Source organism: Ascaphus truei, chromosome 2 (genome assembly GCF_040206685.1).
Source record: "Ascaphus truei isolate aAscTru1 chromosome 2, aAscTru1.hap1, whole genome shotgun sequence".
Classification (NCBI taxonomy): domain Eukaryota; kingdom Metazoa; phylum Chordata; class Amphibia; order Anura; family Ascaphidae; genus Ascaphus; species Ascaphus truei.
Genome location: NC_134484.1, coordinates 139,958,273 through 139,984,858, shown reverse-complemented (window position 1 = coordinate 139,984,858; position 26,586 = coordinate 139,958,273). Strand labels below are relative to the sequence as shown.

General features: G+C 42.8%; 1 protein-coding gene across 9 annotated transcripts in view; it reads left to right on the top strand.

Moving 5' to 3' along the window:
• Positions 1 to 13,115: 13,115 nt before the first annotated feature.
• The window catches only part of EPB41L3 (erythrocyte membrane protein band 4.1 like 3), a 270,323-nt gene continuing 256,852 nt past the window's right edge, over positions 13,116 to 26,586 (top strand). For 3 of the 9 annotated variants that reach the window (XM_075585300.1, XM_075585304.1, XM_075585295.1), the window contains exon 1: positions 17,672 to 17,692. Coding sequence is in view for 1 of the 9 variants with exons in the window: in XM_075585296.1 (XP_075441411.1) it covers positions 13,245 to 13,329 (85 nt within the window). In the remaining 8 variants the exon portion in view is untranslated. Of the gene's footprint in view, positions 13,330 to 13,648; positions 13,853 to 17,670; positions 17,693 to 26,586 lie in introns of those variants that run through there. The other 6 variants (XM_075585306.1, XM_075585297.1, XM_075585296.1 and 3 more) reach the window with 5 other exon arrangements.

The following is a 26,586-nucleotide window of genomic DNA, read 5'->3' as shown; positions in this document are numbered from 1 at the left end:
ATTTCAAAACACATGGCATAAGCTTCTTCTCTAGAAAGGTTATTTATTACGTAAAAACATAGAAAAACATGACTGGGGATAAAAAAAAAAATACAAGAATATATTTTTTTTATCCCCCGCCATGTTTTTCTAGGTTTTTACAGAATAAATCATTGTGCTAGTGTAACACACTCCCCTCTTCAAGCCCCCCACACCCCCCCCACCCCTCCGCCCCCCCACCAATCGCAGATAGAGTGCATGTGAGGGGAATCTATATGTATTACCAGGTGTGGTGCTTTTACCTGTCAGGTTCACAGGAGGCCTGAACCTCCGCCAATGAGAGCCTGGGGTGTATCCTCTGGAACAATACTCATATATACAGCGCCTCCACCTGTGTAGGATTCTAAGGGCAGAATGACCCTGACACAGGACCCACATACAGTAACCAATACACCAAAGGTATATATAAAACAGTTTACTGCATAGCATAACAATATAACAATCACATCTCATTCACAGGGTGTCACTAATGGCACAACTACCCGGTCACCTCGCATGGCTTTGTACCCCACACCCTATATCCCAGAGTCCCAAATGTCCCACAACCCACCCCTTAGGCATGATCAGTGCCTGTTTGGTACCGGTAATGGTGGTGCACTTGGTGACTGTACCTGCCCGGGGCTTCTGCACCCGGGTACCGAAAAACTGAGGAGGACCCGTCTGTATCCAGCGCCGAAACCTCAGCGATGGCATCCTCCTCCTGGTGGATGGTCTCCCTCTGGTGACCTCACCACTCATACAGTCTCTGTCTCTACTACTGCAGAGAATTATTCCCTGCAAACACTGACCCTTCTTGTCAGAGCACGCAGCACTGCAGCTGTATCCCTGACTAAACTGACTGCTAACAGGGCAACGTCCCTAACTGCAGGGGCCTTCCCTTAAGCAGCCACAATCTTAATGGTGAGTTGGGCCTAGCTGGGGCCTGGGGGGGGGTAACCTGGCCTAGTGTAGGAGCCACTTGCTCGCTACACACACTACCTCCCCCTCCCTTATCCCAGCACCAATTGACTTCTTCTGTTTGTGCGTGCCAAAATGTATCTCTCCAGCAGGAAAAGCTGCAAGCCCTATTGGCTCCCTGGCATCAGGTGGCCTATGCCCCTAAGTACTCTGGGTGTTGTAGTCCTCCATGGCCCTCTTTATCATTGGGGCCGTCTGCGCGATGTGTACTGCGCTTGCACGAGTCTCCTTGTCCCTGCGTATCCATGTAATGGCCGCCCCATCGCCCTAACTGCGCATGCGCGACTTCTAGGGGTCCCTGCATTACGGAGCGCCATCTGGGTCCTACCTCCCTTTCTGTAATGGCCACCACCGCATCACGTCTGCGCATGCGCAAGCCTCCGCGCATGTGTGCACACAACAAAGATGGTGGCGCCCTTCCTCCGATGTCACCGAGAGCCCCAGGTGACGCGCTCACCCCCGCAGCTTCCTTCTCACTGGCGGAGGTAAGGGGGCAAGGAACGGGGAACCGGGGAGCCAGAGGGGACCTGGCTACACTAGTAAAGAAGCGTGTGCCATGTGTTTTGAAGTACTGCTTTCTACATAAACTTACTACAGTATTTCGCAGCTTCAGCATATACAGAAAATTACACTTATTATATTTGCTTTAGTCTCCGTTAAACTAACTTATACTTTAACATGGACCGTCAGAAAAAGATTTGGCAGCATGCCACACAACACAGTCACAAACAATCAAATATGAATATTTGAAATATATTTTGGTAATCCTCCTGAAAGCAATTCCTATGCGGCTTTAATTCTGCCCTGCTGCTGCTGGGTGATTAATAATCCAATAAATAAAAACAGCCTCATTTAATACCTAGAAAAATCAAAATTAATTTCACTATCCAACTCTCCTCTTCCTTCTCAATTCTGTTCTCAGTCCTACACATACTATGCTACAGTATGTAACGTCAGAAAAGCCTAATTGTTAGAATTCAATAAACTTGTAACTTAATTTCTCACCTACGTACGGTGAGTGCCGAGCGGAGCAGAGCAGCAGAGGAGGATGACAACCGGAGGCAGCAGGTGAAGAGGAGGACATAAGACCGCAGGACAACAGAAGAGTCACTCAGAGTTGGACGGCGGTAGCGGAGCAAGGGGCAAAGGGGTTAGATACCCCGGGGTGAGTGGTTAGGCCTCTTGGGTTGTAGTGGGAGGAGTTAACTCCTCCCGCAACCTTCCCGGTAGGCCTAACCACCCACCCCGGGGTAACTACCCTCTTCACCCACACCCTCTACCCCCAACAGGTACCAGGCCCTCTAGTTTAACCCCTTTATTACCTTAGCTGCTAAGGTAATGAAGCTATTTTTATTTAATTTTAATAACACAGTATTGAAGCAGGGGGTCTCCAGGGCTGAACCGCATTAATTTCAGCTCTGGGTGCCCCCTTCTTCCCGCGTTACACGCACGATATGGGGTGACGGTAAGTCCTGCATTGTTTAAATGTCCCAGTCACATGATACGTGAGATTTAAACAATGCAGAGAGATATCGGCACCCCATACCAGTGCCTGTAACTCGGGAAGCAGGGGGTACCCAAGGCTGAAGTTAATGCGGTTCAGCTTCGGAAACCCCCTGCTTCAATGCTGTGTTATTAAAATAAAATAATATCAGTGCGATCACCTGTAAGAGCTGTGCAGGGAGATGCAGCTCTCTTGGTGCAGCTCTTACAGACTGCAGGCAGATTGCAGGGGCAGAACTTAGAAAAAGACAGAGATAAAGGCACTGAGCGGTATTGGCATTTTCCTACTGAACGGTTTCTGACTTGCAATAACTCTTTTTGAGTACCGTGATAACACAAATATCAGACCGATTGGTAGTGTCATGCCAAAATATTCGATTTGGCGGTGATAACATCGAAGCTGCTAGAATAAGCCCCATAATCTTAATGCTCACTTATACCACCTCGTAGAATGTGTGCTTGCTGCAGAAGAGGCCCGCTGCAAAGACAAAAGCAATATAGAAACTAGTATTTCAAAACACATGGCATAAGCTTCCTCACTAGAAAGGTTATTTATTACGTAAAAACATTGAAAAACATGACTGGGGATAAAAAAAAATTAAATAACAAGAACATTTTTTTTCCCCTTCACCCTATTTTTCTAGGTTTTTACAGAATAAATCATTGTGCTAGTAAAGAAGCGTGTGCCATGTGTTTTGAAGTAGTGGTTTCTACATAAACTTACTACCGTATTTGAAAGCTTCAGCATGTACAGAAAATTACTCTTATTATATTTGGTTTAGTGTTCGTTAAACTAACTTATACTTTAACATGGACCTTCAGAAAAAGATTTGGCAGCATGCCACACAACACAGTCACAAACAATCACATATGAATATTTGAAATATATTTTGGTAATCCTCCTGAAAGCAGTTCCTATGCGGCTTTAATTCTGTCCTGCTGCTGCTGGGTGATTAATAAACAGCCTTATTTGATACCTAGAAAAATCAAAATTCAATTCACTTTCCAACTCTTCCAACACTTCCTTCTCCATTCTATTCTCAGTCCTATACATACTATGCTATTGTAACGGTGCTTCCCTCAGGGCCCTTCTGATCCTGACCCCTATGTGAGAAACTGCCCCCGTTAAATGTCAGTGTAGTGTGGTGCACCTGCTGGCTCACAGGACTCCTGAGTCTCCCGCTCGTTGGTAGTGGGGATTTCACCATGACAGGCGTCTGAGGTAGTGTGCTGAGTCCTACTCACATTTGGTACAGCGCCTCCATCCCATCCAGATCCCCACGATAGCAGGGAGGAGTTTCTGAAAGGGAATTCCTGGGTGCACCTTCTCCCTGAGTAACTCCACTCACTGGCAAGAAGGGTATTTTCATGGGCATCTTTATTAGCATGTCGTGTGGCAGACTGCCCATCACAGCGGCCGACACTTAGCCGCATCTTGTAGTGGCACTCCATTCAGAAGATTCCTCCTGACTCTTTAATCAAGTTGTCTTTCCACCTCTCCCCTAAGGGAGACCACCAGCTGTGCCAGAGCCCTGGACAAAGTGTGTAATCAGATTGTCCCTTTGCCACTCTGACAGACTGACTTGAACTGCTGCAGACACTTAGGATGAACACTTTGAACTCCACTCCAACTCTGAACCACTAACTTTTGGAAGTGCTGTGCAATATATAGGCTCCAGAAAGACCCATCTCAGTGTCACTAACAGTGGACACAAAGCATGCTGTCATTTCCTTTGCTACATATGACACATCACAGGGTTTGAGGGCAAACCTCCATGGTAACTACTGACAACCCTGCCTTCTGAACAGGAGTTACTGCTCAGTATGAGAGAGATCTGTACACCAATTTTACACATGGCTACAATATGTAACGTCAGAAAAGCCTAATTGTTTGAATTCAATAAACTTGTAACTTAAATTTCTCACCTACGTACGGTTAGCGCCGAGCGGAGCAGAGCAGCAGAGGAGGATGACAATCGGAGGCAGCAGGTGAAGAGGAGGACATAAGACCGCAGGGCAACAGAAGAGTCACTCATAGTTGGAAGGCGGTAGGGGAGCAAGGGGCAAAGGAGTTGGACGGTAGGAACGGAAAAGGGGGTAGAGGAGGAGGACGACCGGGGACAAGCACACTGTAGCAGATACCGGAAGTCAATGTAGACTTCCGGGTCAGACCGCTGGAGCACGCTCCTCCCCAGCCATCCTCCTCCTTTACCCCCTTCTCCACTCCCGCATCCAACTCCTCTGTCCCCTGCTCCACGCCTGCCATCCAACTCTGAATGACCCCTCAGCTGTCCTGCTCTGCTACTTCACTAATGCGGTCCTCCATCTTCCTCTTCTCCCGTCGCCTCCCACTGTCATCCTTCTCTGCCCCCTGCTCCGCTCCAATATAGGAAAATCTTTGGGTTCTTGGTGGGTGCAAACGCACCCTTGCAGCCCCGCTTGTTGTGCTACTGCATGTTTAAGCTAATAAAGAAATACACAAAAAAGGGATTGTTTCCTCCTTAGTAAATAGCTAATGTGTTTAATGAATAATTGTTTCATTTTCCTGCAAAGCCTAAACATTTACAGCAGTAAAATAATTAGTATTCACCCCAGAGAATACACAAAGAGATAAACCAAGAAAAATGATCATATTACAAAAAAAAATTCCTTTGTCAAAATTAATGATTGAAACTGTTATATTCTGTCCATTTCCAATGCCCATAATGGATATTTTTGCTTTTAAAATCAACAAAAGACCTTACTTTTTTTTTTTTTTTTTTTACTATTCTGTTAACTTGCATGTCTAAAACTGATGGTCTACCACAGAGATGCCACATTCTTACTGTCAGAACTGCTTGAGTTCTTCTCTCACAAGGTCCAGACAGACAATTTGGGAATTAAGAATACACTCTGACTATGATGATCAATGTCTCTTTTTTAAAGAAGTGTTTGAGGAGGATATCTACTGGACCATTGGATGTTGGTATTCTTTGGTTAAAGCAAGAGGGGGGGGGGAAATAATACTGTGTGTTTTTTTCCGAACAACTTACTGTATCTGTGTAATTGGTTTCTTTCGAAAGGTTAAATCGCCATTTAAGGGGCAGCCAGACATATTGGGGAAAAAAGTTTGTTTTAAACAATTTATCAATGCAATTGGCTTCCATGCAAACATTTAATTCCACCTTAAGCATTTGCTTCTCGTGTACAAATAAGTCAGTTTCATTTTTTTTCAGGTCCACTTAATTCAAATGTTATCTGGTAACTTTAGAGAACTAAAGGAGAACAAGTTATTGCTCAAATGTTCGTGTGGTGAGTAAATAACCACCACTGCTGAAAAGCTGGAAAAAAAATTACTTGAACGTTGTGCAATAGCAGCACTTTGCAACCTTTTCTTGGGAAATAAGATTGAAAATGCACATTAGACAGTTTCTGTAACATATTTCAGCTGTGTTTTGTGGGCAAGAGCAACCAAGGCTTAGATTCACTAAGCTCTGATAAATCAGGGTAAATAACGTGACATTACCTAAAACAGGAACAGATGTTATTTTGCTAGAGTTAATGTCTAATTCACAAAGGTGGCTACCTTGCAAAAATAACAGCTGATTGAGCTCATGAGCAGAGTTATCATCACAATATTTCAGGATAACACTGTTTTATCTTGAAATAACGGTATGTTATTCATGTCTTGGCATGTCTTCTATCAGGAAACTGAAATGGGGATTTTGCTAAGAAGAGGGGGATAGTGTAAGAGGGGGTGAGAGAGAGAGGAGTATTTCAGGTGTGCTCACGTATCTTACCATGTGAATTATAAGTTAATCTTTTTGGAGGTATATAAGTCAATGGGCCCCAGGGGCTGACTAGCCAGGGGGTATGGGGGTGAAGGGGTAAATTACACCACCCCCTTTATGGAGCTGAGGAGTCCATGAGGCTGCTGCTCCATGAGGCCGGTAAGGCCTCATTCATGGTGATGGAGTGCTCGTGAGCAAGCGCACATGGTGTTACATGACCCCTCATCTTCCTCTCACACACACCCCATCCTCCTCTCACCCCCCACTATCCTCCTCACATAAACCCCCATCCTCCTCTCACACACCCCACCTCATCCTCCTCTCACACACCCCACTCATCATCTTCACACCCCTCATCCTCCTCACCCCCCATCATCCTCCTCTCACACCACCACACCTCATCCTCCTCTCACACACCCCCATCCTTCTCTCACACCACTATCCCTCATCCTTCTCACACCCCTGATCCTCCTCTCACACACCCCCTATCCTCCTCTCACCCCCTCTCATCCTCTTCTCACACCTTCCCCTCATCCTCCTCTCACACCAACACCATCCTCCTCCTCCTTTTTCCTCATCTGGCAGACAGGCACACAGTGGCGCTCTTCTCTTCCACATGTAAAACTGTAAGGAAACTACATTTGAACACTACAGTTCAAAACTGGACACCTGGTAGCTGTTAAGGTAGTGAAGCTGCTTACATTTTATTTTTATTCATAGTGTGCGTGAGCAGGGGGTCTCCTAAGCTGAACAAAGTTGATTTCATCTTTGGGGACCCCCTGCTTCCCGAGATACAGGCCCCGTATGGGGTGCCAGTATCCCTGCAATGGTAAAGACCTCAGGTCACGTGATGCTGAGGATTTTAACATGGCGGGGATACCGGCACCCCATAACTGACCACTACACCCGATATGCCCAAGCCTTCCCCACCAAAGATGAAAAGACCCTCACAATGGCTAAGGTATTATGGAAGAAATACGTCATCCATTACGGGCTACCCAACCGAATGCACTCCGATCAGGGGCGTGACTTCGAGAACAAACTCATCAAAGAGCTGCTGAAACTACTTAACATTGAGAAGTTCCATACGACTCCTTATCCTTGAAGGAGATGCCTTAGCGGAGCGGTTCAATTGGACCTTGCTTGATATTCTAGGTACCCTGCGAGACTCCGAAAAGGCCGGATGGAGTAAACATGTGGAACACTTGGATCATGCATACAACTGCACTAGGCATGAGTCCACTGGGTACTCTACATACTTCATGATCTTCGGAAGAGAAGCCAGATGACCTGTAGATATTCGCTTGAGTGTTCACCGATGGGGTACCCAATATGACCCATTATCAGTATATACAGCGACTGAAAGACAATCTTCATAGGGCGTATCAATTGGCAGAAGAAGCCACCACTAAGCTGAATCAAAACAACAAAAGGTGATACGATTGCAAGGTGCGCTATCGGGAACTTCAGCCTGGGGACAATGGGAACCTGGGAGTACTGGGAAAACATACGTTGGCTGGCTGATGGAGAGAAGCCCCCTTTGAAGTGGAATCACAGATGCCTGGCCACAGATGCCCTGTCTACCGTATCAAGGATTTGGAGGGTAGGGTAAAGGTATGGCAATGGAACCATCTGCTACCCATTCCACAGGTGGACACTGATAATGAGACTGATCAGTCTGCTGTGATGTCACCTATGGCGCAGCAAGACTACAGTGGGATTAAAGATCCCACAGATGAAGAAAACCAGGGTTCAGTGGAGTTATATTCTCCAATCACAGATGAAAAGTCGAGTAATAGTCCTGCCAATCAGGAGTTATCCCCAGTGGCCTCAACAAGTCGGCCTCTTGATCCAAAAAGTCAGAGTTTCACCCCAAAAGGAGACTATTCAGACAGGCAGTCACACTCTATGAGAGGGCCAGGGCCTCAAGCCACTGGAAGCCTCTCCATCCAAGAAGATGTTGAAGAAGAATCGGAAGTAAGCATTCAAGAAGTTCGCCGGGGCAGATATTGAGACGCCCTCCAACGAGGGTGGCTTATGATTCATTACGGGCACCCCATTATGAATCCAAGCAGTCATCTCGGGACAAGCTTGCGTCCATAATGACAATACTCACTAAAGTATTTAATGTTGTTTAATACCTGCTGTTATGAAATTTATGTTATGCTATTACATTTTTCATTATATAAAATGGTATGTTCATGTTGGTTTCTCATGTGGGGGGTTGACGTCTTCATCAGGGGTAGAGTGTAGCATTGATCCCCCTTCTTACCTGCTCTGCTCCTTTGCTCAGGAGAAGCAGCACAGTTGCATCTGCCATCGAACTATGGGACTCCTGTGCAGATGGTGCAGTGGCCATGTTGGTACACCCAAACTATTGCGGATTACGTTTGGTTAATGCCGCATTAAATATGCTAATAGAGCTTAATGAATCTAGGCCTTAGTACTGTTAACTTGCCTTGAATATGATTGCCAACTGAGTCCAACTGAGTCTAAGCCATTTGAACAGTTTTACCTGGCCCTTTTTGTTGCCTCTTTTCAAGAGTACAAGAAATGTCCACATTTTTCCAAAGCAAAGAAAAAATATGTCCTGATCTGGCCATTAACCAGTACCAAGAACATCGGTCAGCGTGAAATCTCCTATAGGAGAGGTTTGGGTGGACGTGTGTATGGGTTGCAGACCTGCTTAAGACATGTGAATGTGCTCACAAGTGATCTTTTTATTTGCTATATGCAATACGGTGGAGGTTTCTTGTTGCCTTTTTCACCCACCATAACTTAAAAATGTGATGGTAAACCCTACAGTCTTGAAAATGCAAAGCCAGTAGTACAACCAACTTCACACTGATGATACCCATTAAGGTTGAAACATGTCTGTGAATGGTTTCTCTGGCTTTGCATCTGATTCCCATGCTGTGCTTTTAAAGCCGTGTTAACAGCGAGCATTAGCTTATATGGGCTCCATGTAACAATGGATTTTCAGACAAAAGGTGACACATTGTGTGCGCATTTGCATGTCATTTCCCAGAATCCCTTGCTGCAGTGGAAGCACTGTATGCTGGGGATAATGGTGAAAGGCAGGGTTGCAGACCTGCCTAAGACATGTGAATGTGCTCACAAGTGATCTTTTTGTTTGCTATATGCAATACGGTGGAGGTTTCTTGTTGCCTTTTTCATCCACCATACCAAAACGTGTGTATATACACACACACACACACACACACACACACACACACACACACACACACACACACACACACACACACACACACACACACACACACACACACACACACACACACACGTTTTAAGTATGTATATATATATATAATGTAGAGGTAGCGCCCTGAGGAAGGTTCATTGTTTGGGACTGAAACGTTGGAATGTTGTGCTTTGTCTAATACAAAAACTATTTACTTTACTTCACTTACCTGAGTGCTGTCTGATGATTTCCTGGAAACGGTATCTAACATTTGTCCTTACTTTATGGGATATGCACCAACATTGATTGAATGTTTTAGTTGTGTGAACCTTACCAGGGAGAGATTAATATAATATATACATATTTTAAGCCGGATGTCAAGAAGAATGCCTGATAAATGGGGACTGGAGAGAATTAGCTATTTGATATACAGAGGGCTCTTTTTATGAAACTGTACTTTCTACAGGTCTGCATCAACATTATTAAAGGAGAAAATCTACTTGCTTTTCTGTGAAATTCCTAATCCTTGATAAATCTGCTGGTTTTTGTGCCCTGATTTTGCAGCTAGGAAACCTTGATAAGGACAATCTCCTGAAGTGTACGTGATGATTGATACCTTTAAAAAACAAACAAACAATATCTCACACTCATTTTGTTTTGTTTATATTTTTTAAAGTTAGCTTTAAAAAATGATGACCGACAAATTGGGAAAGGGTTGATTTCCTCTAGCTGCTCTCTTTTGTCGGATATCAATGTGTTCAATAAGAGATTCTACACACACAAATACCCCCTCTCTTCCCCGTTCCCTATATTTATTGGCTATCTGATAAAGGATTTTAGGTGACAAACACTTCCCCATTCAGAGTCCCCTACTAATTGAAATTTGTAATTATTTTTCAGAGAAACAAAATGCAAAAACATTTTCTTCTGGTATGTTTATATTTGTTTGACGAAGCCAAATAGACTATTTAGTTACATAGGAGAAGGAACAGCTCAGTGAGTAAAGACACTGACTGGCACTGAGTGTGAAGCAGCGGAATCTGGTTCAATTTCTGTGTCATCTCCCTGTGACCTTGGGCAAGTCACTTTATCTCCCTGTGCCTCAGGCACCAAAAACATAGATTATAAGCTCCAAGGGGCAAGGACCTGAGGCTGCAAAATGTCTCTGTAAAACACTGCGTACAACTAGCAGTGCTATACAGGAACATCTTATTATTACTTGCAAATGGTTATTTTTGGCTGGCTACGTGGGATTGCACCTTTAAGTGATCAGCTATAAGATATCTACCGTAGATGTAGAGTACAAACTGTTTTTTGCTACTGGAGTGAGTGTTGCATATAAGTACTGTAGTAGTGTGCTGAGTCTGATATAAAGTGTTGATCAGAGGAATTTCTGCCACTAAGGTTTCTAATCTCTTCGCGGCAGGGACTTTATGTCTCAAGCGCTTATTCCCATTATGTATTATCTTATTATGTTACGTGTATTACTGCTGTGAAGCGCTATGTACATGGATGGAGCTATATAAAGATATACATACAAACATACATCAGACTACACTTAAGAGATTTTTCCCACAAAAAAATGGAAAGGAAGTGAGAAACTGAGACAAAGAATTGAATATGTTTCATTTTACTCTTTTTTTAGCACTTCCTATAAGATCCACACAAATGTACACTGTTGATACATTGAGGTTTTCAGATGCACAATGAATATGCCTCTGACTATGAGCATGAGAATAACTACAATAGTATTACAGGGGTGGCCAACCTTTTATCAGGATTGGCCACTCTCCTACCGCCCCCTAATTCCAGTCTAAATAGCTAAACCTAAACTATATAATGTCAAAAGTAAACATGGATAATAAAAACATTCAAATATTACAAACATTTTTTATTGAGAAAAGATCAACCTTGAAATCCTAATAATAAAAATAAACCAACCTGAATGTAAAATGTCTCAAAGTTATTTCTGAACTTTCAGGTAACAGTTTCTCAATATCAGGACTGATTTTCACAGTTAATAGCAGGAGCAGACGACGCCCACGTGAGCGTCTCTCAATACAAATCTGTACTTATTATTAACAAAATGAATTGCCGAAAAAACGTCTGCTCACAAAACAAATATGGGGAATAACGTACATTTAATTTTAATTATTTAAATTGATTTGATTTATGTTTTACATTTTTTAAGAAGTTATAAAAAAATTATTCATTTTCAAACTGTATGTTAATGATCATTTTATTCCAAAACAGTCTCTACTCATCTCCTCCTTAAATCCCTCTCCTGGCTCCATCAAGTTTCGGATCATCCACAAAGCTTTCCTCCTTACCTTTAAGGCTTTCCACTCTACTAGGCTCCTCTCTACATACTGTATCAGCTTTGGTCTCTCGCTATGCCCCGGCTCCTCTCCTGCGTTCTACCCACAAACTGTCTTCTTTTTATCCATTTCACCTCTACTGCTCTCTCTCTCTCTAGCTTTAAACCTTTTTGCCCCTAACCTGTGGAACTCCGTCACTCGGTTTATGCCAAGCACCTTACCGCCCCACATTTAAGACTAACCTTAAAACTCACCTCTTAAATTGAGCCTTTCATTAGCTTAGACCAGGGGTGCGCAAACTGGGCGGGTGCGACAGATTTTAGGGGGAGGCACGGTGGTTACAGAAGCCCAGCACTATTGAGCGCGAGGCCTCTGTAAACTCACTTACCAGGCTTTGTCCATTCGTCTCCATGGTGATGGGCATCAAATGATGCTGCGGGGTCATGTGACATCACAATGCCACTGTGTCCTTTGACGCCTGTCGACATGGGAACGCGGCAACAAATGACGCCGCGGGTCACGTGACGTTACATGACCCGCAGCGTCATTTGACGCCGCATTGAAGGTAAGGGGGGGAGGGTTACGATCCAGGGCCAGAGTAGGCAGGGGGGGGGGGAGCACAGCTGAGGTTTGCGCACCCCTAGCTTAGACTCAAGGCTACTGTAACACACCCAAAGCCACTCCTACCAATGACTACCATCTACTGCACTTATTCCCTCACCTGCTGTCTCTGTTAGTTTCCCAACATACCACTTAGATTGTAAGCTCTTTGGGTGGGGCTTTCCTTTCCTATTGTCTGATCTTATTTATTGCACTTATTGTACTATAATCCCCTGAATTGTATTCTGTCTTGTAAAGCGCTAAGTACAGCTGTAGGTGGTATATAAATAAAGATATACTGTACAGACAGTACATACTGTGCTTGATTTGAAGAAATACTAACCATGTTAATACAAAGCAGTTTTGATGTCTTCATAGTAAAATTTGTTTAAACTAAATAAATGTTCTGTCTATAGAATGTGGAAGTGTAAACTAGGAGTGGAAACCTAGTCTGTAAATAAAGACACCTACAAGTCTACTACTATCATCCCACGTCTGCCTCTGTCCCCATAAACTAAAAAGAACATTATGTACTTGCACATCATCACTTTCTAGTATCAGTGAATCAGGAACTTGCTGCACTGAATCAGCATGTTCTCCATTCAAGTAGCACAACAATTCAGCAATATTGTTTCTAAATAATCTCGCATATCTCAAAAACAATTGGCATACATTGTACTGGTACAGTATATACGCAAAGGCAATTCCTGGTCAGTGTTGTTGCAGCTGACACAGGGGCACTTCTCTTCTGGGCTGGAGATGGCACTGGGAAGAGCACGACCTCGAGTGCCCCGTATCCGTTATTAGGTGCTCGCTGCAGCACTTCAATGGGTTGTGCATGGAGAATCCAAAGTAATGACTGCAGAGCAAAGCGGAGCACCCAACCCAGCGAGGGACTCTGGTGCACTGACACCTGCCCCGTGTGCATCTCAATGGCCGGGTGGGTAAGGGATAACAGCATTGCCACCCTGCCTTTGGCGCGGTGTTTGTTTAGCACCGCCTGCGGAATAGCAGCAGGGCTGCGGTATGTACTATACACAGCTCACACCAGACCCCCCTCCTGCACTCTCTGTATCTTGCCCCACACGGCGGGCTGAATGCACTGAGATTTCTCCCGAGCTCACTCATTAACCCCAATCCCCTCTGCGTGCCAACCAATCAGGAGCGCGTTTACCCCAATCCCCTCTGCGTGCCAACCAATCAGGAGCTCAGCTGGGAGGGACCACGGTGAGAGACGGGGGGGTTAGAGGGGGGGCAGCGCCACACTGGGCTGCGCAGCTTTGCAGGTGTGGAAGGCAGGAGGTCGGACCTGTGGGTGATCTGCCCTCAAACCCCCCTCAGCCACTTGTCAATTTGAGCTCGCCGGTGCCTGGGGAGGTAGCTGCGCTGCGTGAGTGGCAGTGCTGTGCGGGCTGTGTCCTGTGAGGGTTGCGGTGTCCTGTGCAAGGTGCTGCGCGCTTAAGGTTAGTCTGTCCTTTCCTATTGCACACAGCACTGTGGGGTATAACGTATTGCAGCGGCGGGGATCGATGCAGATGGAGGTGTCCTGTCGCTGTCAAAACGATCCCTATCTGGGAGACTGCAGCTGTGTCTGCTTTACCAGCAATGCGAAGATTCAATGCATTGCACCTTTATTCAGTGGCGGCTTCCTCTAAATCGCCGGCACAATGACTTCATCTCAACTGCGCTGCTAGTAACTACATTTAGCTCAGTCGGGCCACCTTAGACCTGTAGATGCATAAAGTTGCCTTCTTGGTGTTTTTCATTTTCTTGCTTCCACGTGAAATGATGGCATTAGAGCCATGCTGAGGAGGGCATTAGAGCCATGCTGAGGAGGGCATTAGAGCCATGCTGAGGAGGGCATTAGAGCCATGCTGAGGAGGGCATTAGAGCCATGCTGAGGAGGGCATTAGAGCCATGCTGAGGAGGGCATTAGAGCCATGCTGAGGAGGGCATTAGAGCCATGCTGAGGAGGGCATTAGAGCCATGCTGAGGAGGGCATTAGAGCCATGCTGAGGAGGGCATTAGAGCCATGCTGAGGAGGGCATTAGCAGTCATTTGCCTACTTGTGCCCTCAAAATTTGCAAACTGGTGATGGAAATTCTGTAGTCTCTGACACACACACACACACACACACACACACACACACACACACACACACACACACACACACACACACACACACACACACACACACCCCCCCCCCCCCCCCAACTACACCAACTACACCAACTACACCAAAAAACAATATTCATTTAGGTTTTTCTTGGTACATTGCGCTTTGTAATTAACACAGAAACATCTATCTTTACGTATGTCTCTTGTATGTATACATTTATTAGGTATATATACACACACACACACACACACACACCATGTCTGCATTGGACAGGGCATCTGCCTCCCCCTTTCTCTTTCTCTGTTTAAATCATTCTTGTTAAATGTAAGTAAATGGTATAACACTGTTGTGTGGGGGAATGCGTCCACTGTTTTTAATCTAATTTGCATGCATGTCATGGTGAGTAGAAATATCCATGTGTGTAACAGCAGATTACAGTTTTTTCAGAGGGCTGCATGTAGCTGAGGGACATCCTTTCTTTATATGATGGATCTGCAATTGTCCTGCTGTCCCAAAGATGGAAAAGCTGCCTGTTTTGCAAATCTGGTCTTGCAGTGTTACTGCATTAATTTAATTTACAAATGAAAGGTAAAGCTAGGGCTAGTGAACATTGAGGGCTAGTGTATTTCACTGTTGCCCTAACTGCTGTACTATTTTGTGTCTCTAATTGGCACTTTGCAACATGGGCATAAAGACTCTGAGCCCTGTGTATCAAGAGGTACGTGTGCACTGACACAATTGCTAACAAATTTAGCATTTTTTCTTGTCTGAAAGAAAAAGTGTATTTGTACTGTTTTTTTTTTATAGAATTTTTGACATATTCTGCACAAAAAAAAGACATACGCCACCATTAAAGTGATGGTGAAAACCAACGCAGAAAACCATCAAGAAATGCAAGCCGCCCTTTCCTTCATACATAGAACTGTGCCAGTATGCAAGTATAACACCACCCTAACTCCTCACACTTGCTCCGTCATGTAATCGCAGAGAGATGCAGGTGTCACTGAAAATGGCGCTATCTGTTGCTGGTATATTTTAGCATGGGTAGCGACAAAATAGCGACCGGAGTTTGCACTTTGATACATAAAGCCCTAAAAGAGCAGAAAATCAGGATTTGCGATACCACTATATAGTGAATTTGTATAAAGTTATACACCCAAAGCGCATTATTGCATCAGGGAAAGACATTAAAAGGATAGTGAGAACGAGCTTTACAGGAGAATAATATGATCAAATGTTTCAATATGTGATATGCTGAGTCAATCCAGGTTTTGCAGCTACCACTCCCTAAACAGATTGGTAAAATGACAAATCGTGAGATTTGGATCCAAAAATAGAATTTGCTGATATATTTATTTGTAACCTGTACTTATAGAGGCAGGCTAAAACTCTGAATTACTTCTTTTAATTTACTTATGTGACCGTAGGGATGAGAACATGGCCTTAACCCATAGGGGATATACTGTATTCAGCTCAGATTTCCTCACTGCAAAATGTCTCTTAAATGCTTTGAGATGGGTATCTAAAACCACAAGAAACAAATCCTGTATAACCTTTTATAGTAATTTAGTTGGATATCCTTCCTACATACTGCACGGAATGTAACCCCTGCTAAGAGAGTGGGAATATGCCTCTGCTATCCCAACCATTGATTACTATCAGAGTATGTGGTTGCCTAGATGGAAGACACTATGCAGTAAACTCCTGCAGTCCAAGTTCATGTCACCAGGCGCTAGCATAAAGATGCAGGGAGTAGGGGGAGGGTACATGCTGCCAGCAAAGATTAACCAGCTCTCCAAGCACATATCGGATGTTGTCCTGAGCTCTGCTGAGCCGCAGACCTTCAGTTGCTGCGGTTATTGCACATTGATGACTAATAGGAAGATCACAGTACAAAGTTTACATCTGGATCAGCAAAATCAAGGAACTCAGATTAATGACCATGGTTGAATGTTGTAATTATACATATAATTGCCAGTGGGTTTGTTAACCTCTCTTGTGTGTGAATGAACAGCACATCTGGCAAAGCACCAAATTGGTGGGGTTTGCAGCATTAAATGGGTTAACCCATGAAATGGGGTAGAATGGTTATATAAATGGTGGAAAGGCTACATGTTTTGTTGATTTGGGTCTGCATCATATTGTACTTGCAGTGATTTTAAGCATAAATAAAGTTGATGGGGGCAGTGATAAAATAGATTAAAGGATATGAATTTTGGCAAAATATGATATCATTATGATTGATAATTCCTTGCAAAAATGTGTTTTCAGATATTGAATGCGTGCTTTCTGTATATGCAATGATTCAAATAAAATGTATCTTATATGAACCCTCAGAGGAATTGATAAAGGAAACCATTCAATTTCTGCATATGAAATGCAAAGACATCATTTTCTGCCATGTCTGTATGCAAAAGCACACACCGTGTTAATCCTATGTGCACAGATGTTTATTTGTATCAATTTGTCATTAGTCTTTTATGGCATAATTTAGCTAGGCTGTAAGCAGGTTTAAATGGCAGTATACATGTGCTGCTATACAACCATGAAGTAAGACAAATCTTTTTTCAGTTTCCTACTAATATTGAAGATGTTTACAAGCACCTTGCAAAGTAAATAAATCTATTAATTTGTAGTGACGTTTATATTATGTTCTAGACTGTACAAATCTGTCGTTTTATTTAATTCACTATAACATAGCACAGGAGTGGACAACTCCAGTCTTCAAGGGCAACCAACAGGTCAGGTTTTAAGGATAACCCTGCATCAGCACAGGTGGCACAGCAATGACTGAGCCACTGATTGTGCCACCTGTGCTGAAGCAGGGATATTCTTAAAACCTGACTTGTTCATGGCCCTTGAGGACTGGAGTTGGCCACCCCTGACATAGCAGATAATGTTAAGAAAAAGTCAGATTTAACCTTTGTTAAATTCCAATAGCGATTAATTAAGTGTATTATTGTTTGGAATGTTTATTTTATTTTCAAACTATGGATTTTGATAGTAAAACGGGATGTGCAAAAGTACAACAAAGTTGTTAAATTCTATCTCGAATAATGTATATTAATAAGTTCTAATGATGTATTTTCTTCAATTACTTTTATGAACCACTGTCACGGATTATGGTCTCGATTCATTTCTGCTGAATGTACACCATCTTTGCTCTGTGGACACGATGGCATTGGTGAGTATTTACACATACAGTATATTGAAGTCTTGATTATGCCTTCCATGCAACCCTGTAAGGGATATTTAACAACATTAAAGAGCAAGATTGTTGCTATTAAAATGTATGCACAGACAAACATTTATGAGCATGTCTGTTATTATACATGAGGTGTTTGGTCTGAGGAAGGGACTGCTTGTCCTGAAACGTTACTATTGTTAGCTCTGATGCATCAATACATTTGAAATCATTTGACTCCACTACAATTTGTGTGCCTCTTCCTTTCTCCTATCTTGTTATTATACCAATGTTTTTTTTAAGAGTGCCTAAAACAATCTTTTAAACAAACTTTTGTAAGATTTGTAAACAGTTTAATTCACCATGTGACATAAATCTGACATCACCTGTAATGCCATTGGGATTATCAGCTAATGTCACTGAATGTATAGGGAATGATTAAATGCTTGTGTCCGAGTACCCTGTAAATGCTTAAAGCAGCAATCCCTGCTGCTCATTTCTTACCCCCCCCCCCACCCCCTAGGTTTTTTTTTTTTTACAGGATAGGAACTGGTGGTTGGTTCATCCAGAACTTAACTGTGTTGTTTTTAGATCCAGAGACCCCACGGATCCAGAGATTCTTACCAGTCTAGTTACTGGTGATTAAAGCTCCAGATAATTCAAAATTGCCATAGGCCAGCGGGTTTTGGCTTCCTGTTGGACATCGGTTTAAATAGCCAGGAAGTAATACCGGTAACTAGACCAGTAAGTATATTGGAAACTGGGAGGTCCCCAGAGATGATGATAATCTGGTTCAGCTCTGAAGGACACCCCAATTTCAAAACACAAAAAAAATAATGGGTTAATTCGGCAGCAGTGCTGGATTTGTGTTTCTGCCTTTGAGTTTTGGCTTCAACACAAATCATTGTAGTGTTGTGTGTTGCACATATGGTAAAGGAATTAATCAGGTTCTGTGGTCAGGACTATCACATAATGTCTACCAAGCCTGTAGTGGTGCAAGCCACTTTGGATAACAGATAAATAAAAGGAAAACAAATGATCATTTATTAGCTGAATTAAATTAGAAGTATATAAATAGTGTTACATTTCTTGAATATGTGTTTTCACAGCACAAACTATGCAACATAATGTGAGCCCCTGTATCAGTGGTTAGCAACCTATGAAATAAGGGCTTCAGGTACTGTCTGCCCCAGAGAGTCACCCTTTTTGTTCCTTTCAGCCAGTGTAATAATGCTATATCATAATTGTAATATAGTTTATTTAAAAAAGTGTATATAATGTTAAACTGTTTATTGCTTTCTAGTAAAAGTAAATATTACATTTGATATTTTTTGAGTATTGTTGAGCATAATCCAGTCATTGGGGATATGTGAGGGTTACACCTGTGCCCTCCTACTGTTTGGGTATCCAGTCATTGGGGATATGTGAGGGTTACACCTGTGCCCTCCTACTGTTTGGGTATCCAGTCATTGGGGATATGTGAGGGTTACACCTGTGCCCTCCTACTGTTTGGGTATCCAGTCATTAGGGATATGTGAGGGTTACACCTCTGGTCCTCCTACTGTTTGGGTATCCAGTCATTGGGGATATGTGAGGGTTACACCTGTGCCCTCCTACTGTTTGGGTATCCAGTCATTGGGGATATGTGAGGGTTACACCTGTGCCCTCCTACTGTTTGGGTATCCAGTTATTGGGGATATGTGAGGGTTACACCTCTGGCCCTCCTACTGTTTGGGTGGTCCAACACACTCCTATTTTATTAAAGCTTGCAAAAAAATGTTTGCCCGGGAAACCATGTTTGCTTTACACTTATGTGTTGTCTTTATTTTCATGATGCCTTTCATTAATATCAAGTTTGTTTCACTCTTCTTCATTCTCCCAGCTGAATAACACTAGAAGTTTACAATTATTTTTTTTATGTGACTGTTGGTCATTAAAACGAATGTCATTTATTAGGCAATTTATTAATCTGTATGATGTAAATCAGTCTCATGTAACATATATTTCAATGTATGTCTGTTCTGTGCATTGGTTATGCACTACTTCTCTCAGACAGAAACATGACCCTATTACTGTTGCTTTCTAGATGCTTGTGACTTTTTTTGTAATATATTTAATGTTATTTTGCTCAATGTTTTTGGAAGGAAGTGGACACTTCAAGTTAACCATACACATTTTTATAGATAGCTTATATTTTTTATTCTTTACTTATGCACCAAATCATATGCTGCTTCTTCAGGAGTCTTCACAATGTATGTGTTGTTGTTCTTATATCCAACCTGTTTTCCTGCTGGCAGAGCTGTAAACATACTTGTTAAGTTTGGTACATATTAGTTTGAAAGCAAGTCGATAAGTCACAGTAGTATTGTATATCTTTTTAAAATAGAATGCTATGGCAAGGTTTCTTTTTTTCTTATTTAGAATTATAGCTAAAAAAAATGCCCATTAATTCATTTATATGACACTGTTGTCTTTTCTGATAATAAATAAGCAGTTACATCATATTCTTTATTCATATGTTAAAGAGGCAATATGTTTTTTCCACATTACAGACTTCCAACTAACAACATAAATCACTCTGAAACATTAGGTTTATCTTTGAACAGTAAAGTATAAGGAGAGTTCTAGTAAATAAAACAAAAATCAATGACAATATATTTTTTTCTTCAGATACTGTGTAGATTAAGCAATGACTCAATAAGTATGGAATACGATAGTGAACTCGAGAGGCTGAATAAGAGGTGATATAGAGAAATCTGTTATATGCCGTGTACAACTTGTTATCTTCAATACTGAAGACTTGACAGGCGTCTTACTTCTTAAAATTCAGAAGTCTATCCTGTGCAGTAGTAGTACATCAAAGATAACCAGAGTATAATGCCATTTCTTTAGAGGAAACCTCTCTGACGAAGAGGCATTACACCGCAACATTTTTCAGGATATGGGAATACTTTGCTTTTTTTCTGTGCTGCTCAAGGTTTATTGAGAGGAGTATGTAGCTATAATATTATTCTAACATCTCTTAGGTGGGTAATCACAGTTTTGGGGGCCAATATTTACAGTACTTGATTTCCAGCGTTGTGCTCATGTTCCGGCATCCAACCAAAAATAATGCCTCAGACGGAGCTCCTGACAGCATAACAGATGCTTAACCTTTACAAATAAATTGTGGAAAACCTCCCCAGAATAAGCCAAAGTTTTACTTAAAATGATCAGCCATCAGTTTCATAGGAACCATGTAGTGATTAGGTAGCACTGTCATTATTCTAGAGAGATGGCAGCCATCTTCTTCTTTCCCCCAAAAAAAAGTTGCCTTAGGAATACAACAGCTTTGAAAATATAGTAATCTAGTCTGCAATAAATGTACAGCTATCCATGACTTCTTGCTAACTCTCTTAACCTTCAAGCCATTACAGAAACCTGGCTCCCTCCCTCCGACACCGCCTCCCCAGCTGCTCTCTCCTATGTTGGTCTTTCCCTTAGCCACACCTTCAGACCAGCGAACAGGCAGGATTGAGTCCATCAGACATGACATCTCATGTCAGGCTCCACATCAACCACCTACCTCTCTTTGTACATCTACACCCATCCTCGGCTCATTTTCCCCTGTGACTGAAGATGTGGTCTCTGTGCTGCACTCATCATCTCACCCAACAAGCTGCCCCCTTGATCCTATTCCATCACATCTCCTATGATCCCTCTCTGGCACACTAAGCCCTACCTTAAGTCACCTTTTTAACCTCTCTCACCTCCAGCATGTTCCCATCTTCCTTTAAACATGCACTCATCACACCTATTCTAAAGTACCCCTCTTTTGACCCAGCCTCCCTTTCTAACCATCGCCCTATCTTTCCTCTCATCTTTGCCTCCGAGCTACTTGAATGACTTGTATACAACCGCTTTACTCACTTTCTCTCCTCAAACTCCCTGCTTGACTCTTTGAAATCTGGTTTCCGTCCTCTACACTCCACTGAGACAGCACTAACAAAAGTGGCCAATGATCTACTCACAGCTATGTCTAAAGCTGCATCCATAGAGTGGGTCGCCGCGCTCCTCCGCGCTGATGCTGAGGCTCGTCTGCGCAATCAGGAGTGATTGCATGAACTAGCAGATGAGCCAGCATGCGCAATGGGGAGGCGGGGCACTGATGTCACTGGGCCAATAACCCGTAAAGCGCCGCCGTCAACGTCACGGCGCCGACGTCACGGCGGCGTGACGTTGACGCTGCTTCATTCTGATTGGAGGTTTTCAGCCGACAGCGCGCTCAGAAACAGGTTCTGATGTCGGCTGAAAATCCCTGCGCGTCAGCACGCCTGCGGACGCTCGCGGGAGCCCCCTCCCAAGACATCCTCATTGAGGATGACGGGGCTCATCGCGGAGCATCCGCACAGCTCAGCGCTTACTGTCCTTCTATGGACTCAGCCTTAGGGTCACGTCTCTTTACTAATTCTCCTGGATCTCTCTACTGCCTTCAACACTGTTGATCACTCCCTTCTCCTGTACACTCTCCACTCCATTGGCCTCCATGATGCAGCCCTCTCCTGGTTCACGTCCTTACTATCCAACCACTCTTTCGGTGTTTCTCTCTCTAGTGTCTCCTCTTCACTCCCTCTTTCTGTTGTTGTCCCACAAGGCTCTGTCCTTGGTCCTCTGCTCTTCTCTTTCTACACCTATTCTTATAGTGAACTAATACAATCTTTTGGTTTTCAGTATCATCTCTATGCCAATGATACCCAAATTTACCTCTCCTCCCCTGACCACTCCCCCTCTTCCGTGTCCCGTGTCACCAACTGTCTCACCGCAATCTCCTCCTGGATGTCCCAACGTTACCTGAAGCTTAACATGTCCAACATAGAACTAATACTTCCCTTCCACTGCCACCGCTACATCCAAACTCTCCCTCACTGTCAATAATACTACAATCTCATCAACACCTCCAGCCTGCTGCCTAGGGGTCATCTTTGACTCTGCCCTCACTTTCATTCCTCATATTCACTCCCTCACTAAGTCCTATCGTCTCCACGTCCGAAATATTGCAAAGATGCACTCTTTTCTCACTCATGACACAAAACTAAAATCCCAATTCATTCACTCATCTTGTCCGTTCTTAACTACTGCAACATTCACCTACAGTAGTTGGTATTCCCCTTGTCCGCCTGTCCCAATTTCAATGTATCATACTGCTGCCAGAGTAATCTACTGTACCTCACCCACCACTCCACTCCACTGCGGTGCCACTATGCAAATCCCTTCACTGGCTTCCCATATCTTCTAGAATCAAATTGAAAACACTAGTTGTGACTTACAAAGCTCTCAGGTAACATTATCAATTATTACAGTTTACAGCTCAAACTGCTGGGAATATTGACAGCAAATGATCACAAACAGGAAAGTGTTACACTGCACTGCTGGGGAGGTGGGCTTAAACCTGCTATAGAAATAAAAAGATGCTCAGTATATTAGTAAAACTCATAAAAAATTGTATTAAGTGTTGAATTTAAAAATAAAAAAGGTAAGTATTGTCCAACACTACAGAACTGATTTAAAAAAAAAAATACATACGTGTACGATATTGCTCCTTTAATGTGATTAGCTGTGAGGCTGGGCCATACGCCACGCTGAGGCACACTCCGCCCCACAATGAGCAGCCACTTTATCTTTTCTTCCAACCATGTCCCTTATTCGCTCTAGATTGTAAGCTCTTACGAGCAGGACCTTCCTTACCCTTTGTATCTGTTTGCTCATGTTTGTCCTTACTTGTTATGTCGTAATGTTCATGTAATATACAAATCTCTGAAGCCCCATTGTACCGCGCTGCAGAATAGGTTGGCGCTTTACAAATACAGGCATACCCCGCATTAACGTACGCAATGGGACCGGAGCATGTATGTAAAGCGAAAATGTACTTAAAGTGAAGCACTAAACTACCTTTTCCCCACGTATCGATGCCTGTACTGTTCTGCAATCGTCATATACGTGCCTAACTGATGTAAATAATGCATGTGTAACAGGCTCTATAGTCTCCCCGCTTGCGCACAGCTTCAGTACAGGTAGGGAGCCGGTATTGCTGTTCAGGACGTGCTGACAGGCGCATGCGCGAGCTGCCGTTTGCCTATTGGGCGATATGTACTTACTCGCGAGTGTACTTAAAAGTGAGTGTCCTTAAACCGGGGTATGCCTGTAAGCAATAATATTAATAATAATAGTAAGGACACCGTTGACAGGATAGAAATTTTTTCATGAATGTTTTTTTTTTTTTTTTATCAAGTCGCACAGATTGCATCTTCAATGCTGTAGCTTAATTCGACTTCTTGTCTTGGTGAAAGGTGAAGATTTTGTACTGTTCAAAGGTTGTACTAATCAGCAAGAAAAAATGTGTTTAGCCAGTAATTTCACCTGTGCTGTAAACAACTTTATGGCCCAGTGCACAGTTTGTGTGATAAAACGTTTACTAGCTGCAGTATTTTCAGAGATCGGGCAAGGGTTAAGTTTAAATCTCTGATCTTTCACCTCACCTTGCATTTTGTGCGGCAGACTTTGCTTTTAAAGATAAGTAATCACTGGGGTTTTTTTTTTTTCCAAGAGACAACCTTATTTGGTAGCGCAATATCAAAAGTTTCCTTTATCTTCTTTTTCTCCAGAGGCTGATGGTGCTCTTGTAACCTATATATAGACCGAGTTTATACTGGAGGTTATTTGAAGCACAATGATGCCGCGTTTTAAGAGAGTTCCAAAAATACTTCAACCACCTCCACAAAATCCCCATTCCAAAGACAGCGCTATGATAGATAATTACATCTAATGATCATACTGTAGTTACGTTTATGCCAGTAGATTGATCGCGTCCACCTCAAAATACTGCTACAAATAAATAGATGTGGATGAGTAATGCTTCACATTTCATTCAAGCATTCTTCTTGTGTTGTCCGGTTTTGTGCAGCTGTGTTTCTTCGTTTGAGCCATTTTGCTCAACCTGCTGCCTAATCTGTGGGATCAACTTGACTCCACAATAATACATTATTATTTTTTTTTTTTTTTTTGGCTGCATCTAACAGATAAACATCACTTGAAATCCCCACATTTTCTACTTATTTGTAAGGATTTAATGATATGTAATTATGTCATTATTGAAGATTCAGTTGATTTCTAAACGGAACAATATTTGTAAGATTGCACCAACATCTATTATTATACCTGCGTATAGCATTTGTACAAGGAATTATTTTAGCTTTGTGTTGCTCAGAGCACATTTAGCAGTTATTCACACACAGATTGCCATGTCTTACAGTTAGAAAGCAGATGTGTAGCTTGGCTTGGAAAATGAATGCACAGCTTGACAGAGAATAAAATCTACTGTGATTACTAACGCTTGGGAAGAGACCGGATATGGAAAGTTTAAAAAGGGGGGAAAAGAAATGTGCAATTGACACTGATAAGACCCCATACATTGACATATTGAAGAAATGCTGGCAAACGCCATTGTTCTCTGGCACAATATTGTTTTTCATTATAGACAGAGGAGATAAATAAAAGTCGTATTGTTAATTTTCAAAGCAAAGTTCACATCACATATAATCACTGGTATTGTGTGTGTGATCTTTACTGTCCGACCAACTAAGACGAAAAATTCTGCACATTCAACATTTTTTCCATTAGATCTTTAGCTGACCTGTTTCTTTCTCTGTGTACAATGAAGGCCATAGTGTTAGAAGGTAGCATGTTTGAACATGTTACTGAACTCAGATGAATAACTAGACAAAAACCTTAGTGATCATGTTTTTCACTGTAAGGCTGCGTCCATAAACATTTGTACCCGTGTAGAGCCGCGCGGAGGCTGAGGTACGCGTGCCGTCCGTGGGCGTGTCAATGACGTCACAGAGCTGGTTCGCCCTCACGTGACCGCCCTATCACGCGAGAAATCTGTTTTAACGGATTTCTCGCGCATTGCGCGCCCCCTTCTGCCTCCGCGCCTGCACGCTGCATTTTTACGAACACTGCCTTACGGCAGTCTGTTCGCAGAGCGTGCAGACGCGTCCGCGCTTTCTGACACAGTATGGATGCAGACTTAGGTGTAATTAAGAGTGATCCGTTTTTAAGCAAAGTGTAAGGACTGTATTCATCTGTGAGCACGTACATTTCTTACCAAATGGGATTTGGGCAATATTCAACAACTGCAATGCGTTGTCAAGTAGCGATGTGCAAATGTGTGCAGTTTCCCCTTACATTTTCATATTACTCCAAATTTTGGCAATTGCGCCAGAACTTTTCAGCCACAATCTACCAAAAATGGTGGTAAATGGCACACATTAAAGGCATTGTGAGCACATTGGCTTTTATTGACTTCTGCCAGGTGTCCCGGTTCTCCCCCCCCCCCTAATGCCAGCCCTGATTACAATTGACAGATTACTGCATTCGGACAGTCATACTGATTTAAACATACAAAATATAAAGTTCAATATTTTCTAGATGCATATTACCAGTGGTTGACAAATCACCAAAAAATCTACTCGCCACACAAAAAAATCTACTCGCCACCTAGTACCAAACGTGTGCTGCTTGGGCCAATATTTACTCGCCCGGGGGTTAAATCCACTCGCCCGGGGCGAGCAAGTGTATAAGTTTGTCGAACACTGCATATTACACTTGTCATTTCGTTCCCTACATGTAAGGAATAATAATAATTCCATGTTTGTAGTTCTTCTTGTAAGACATAATTATGGGTGAAGTCAAAACTTAAAAGCTTTAAAAAAAAAAAAAAAGGATGTTAAGAGAAAATCCATGCTTCTTGTGGGTAGTAGGTACAAGTCATATATTTCTTATCAGCGTTTTGACACTAGTGACCCGTGCAGCAGCATTCTTAGGGAAATGGCTGAGAGGGAAATCTTGTTCTGTAC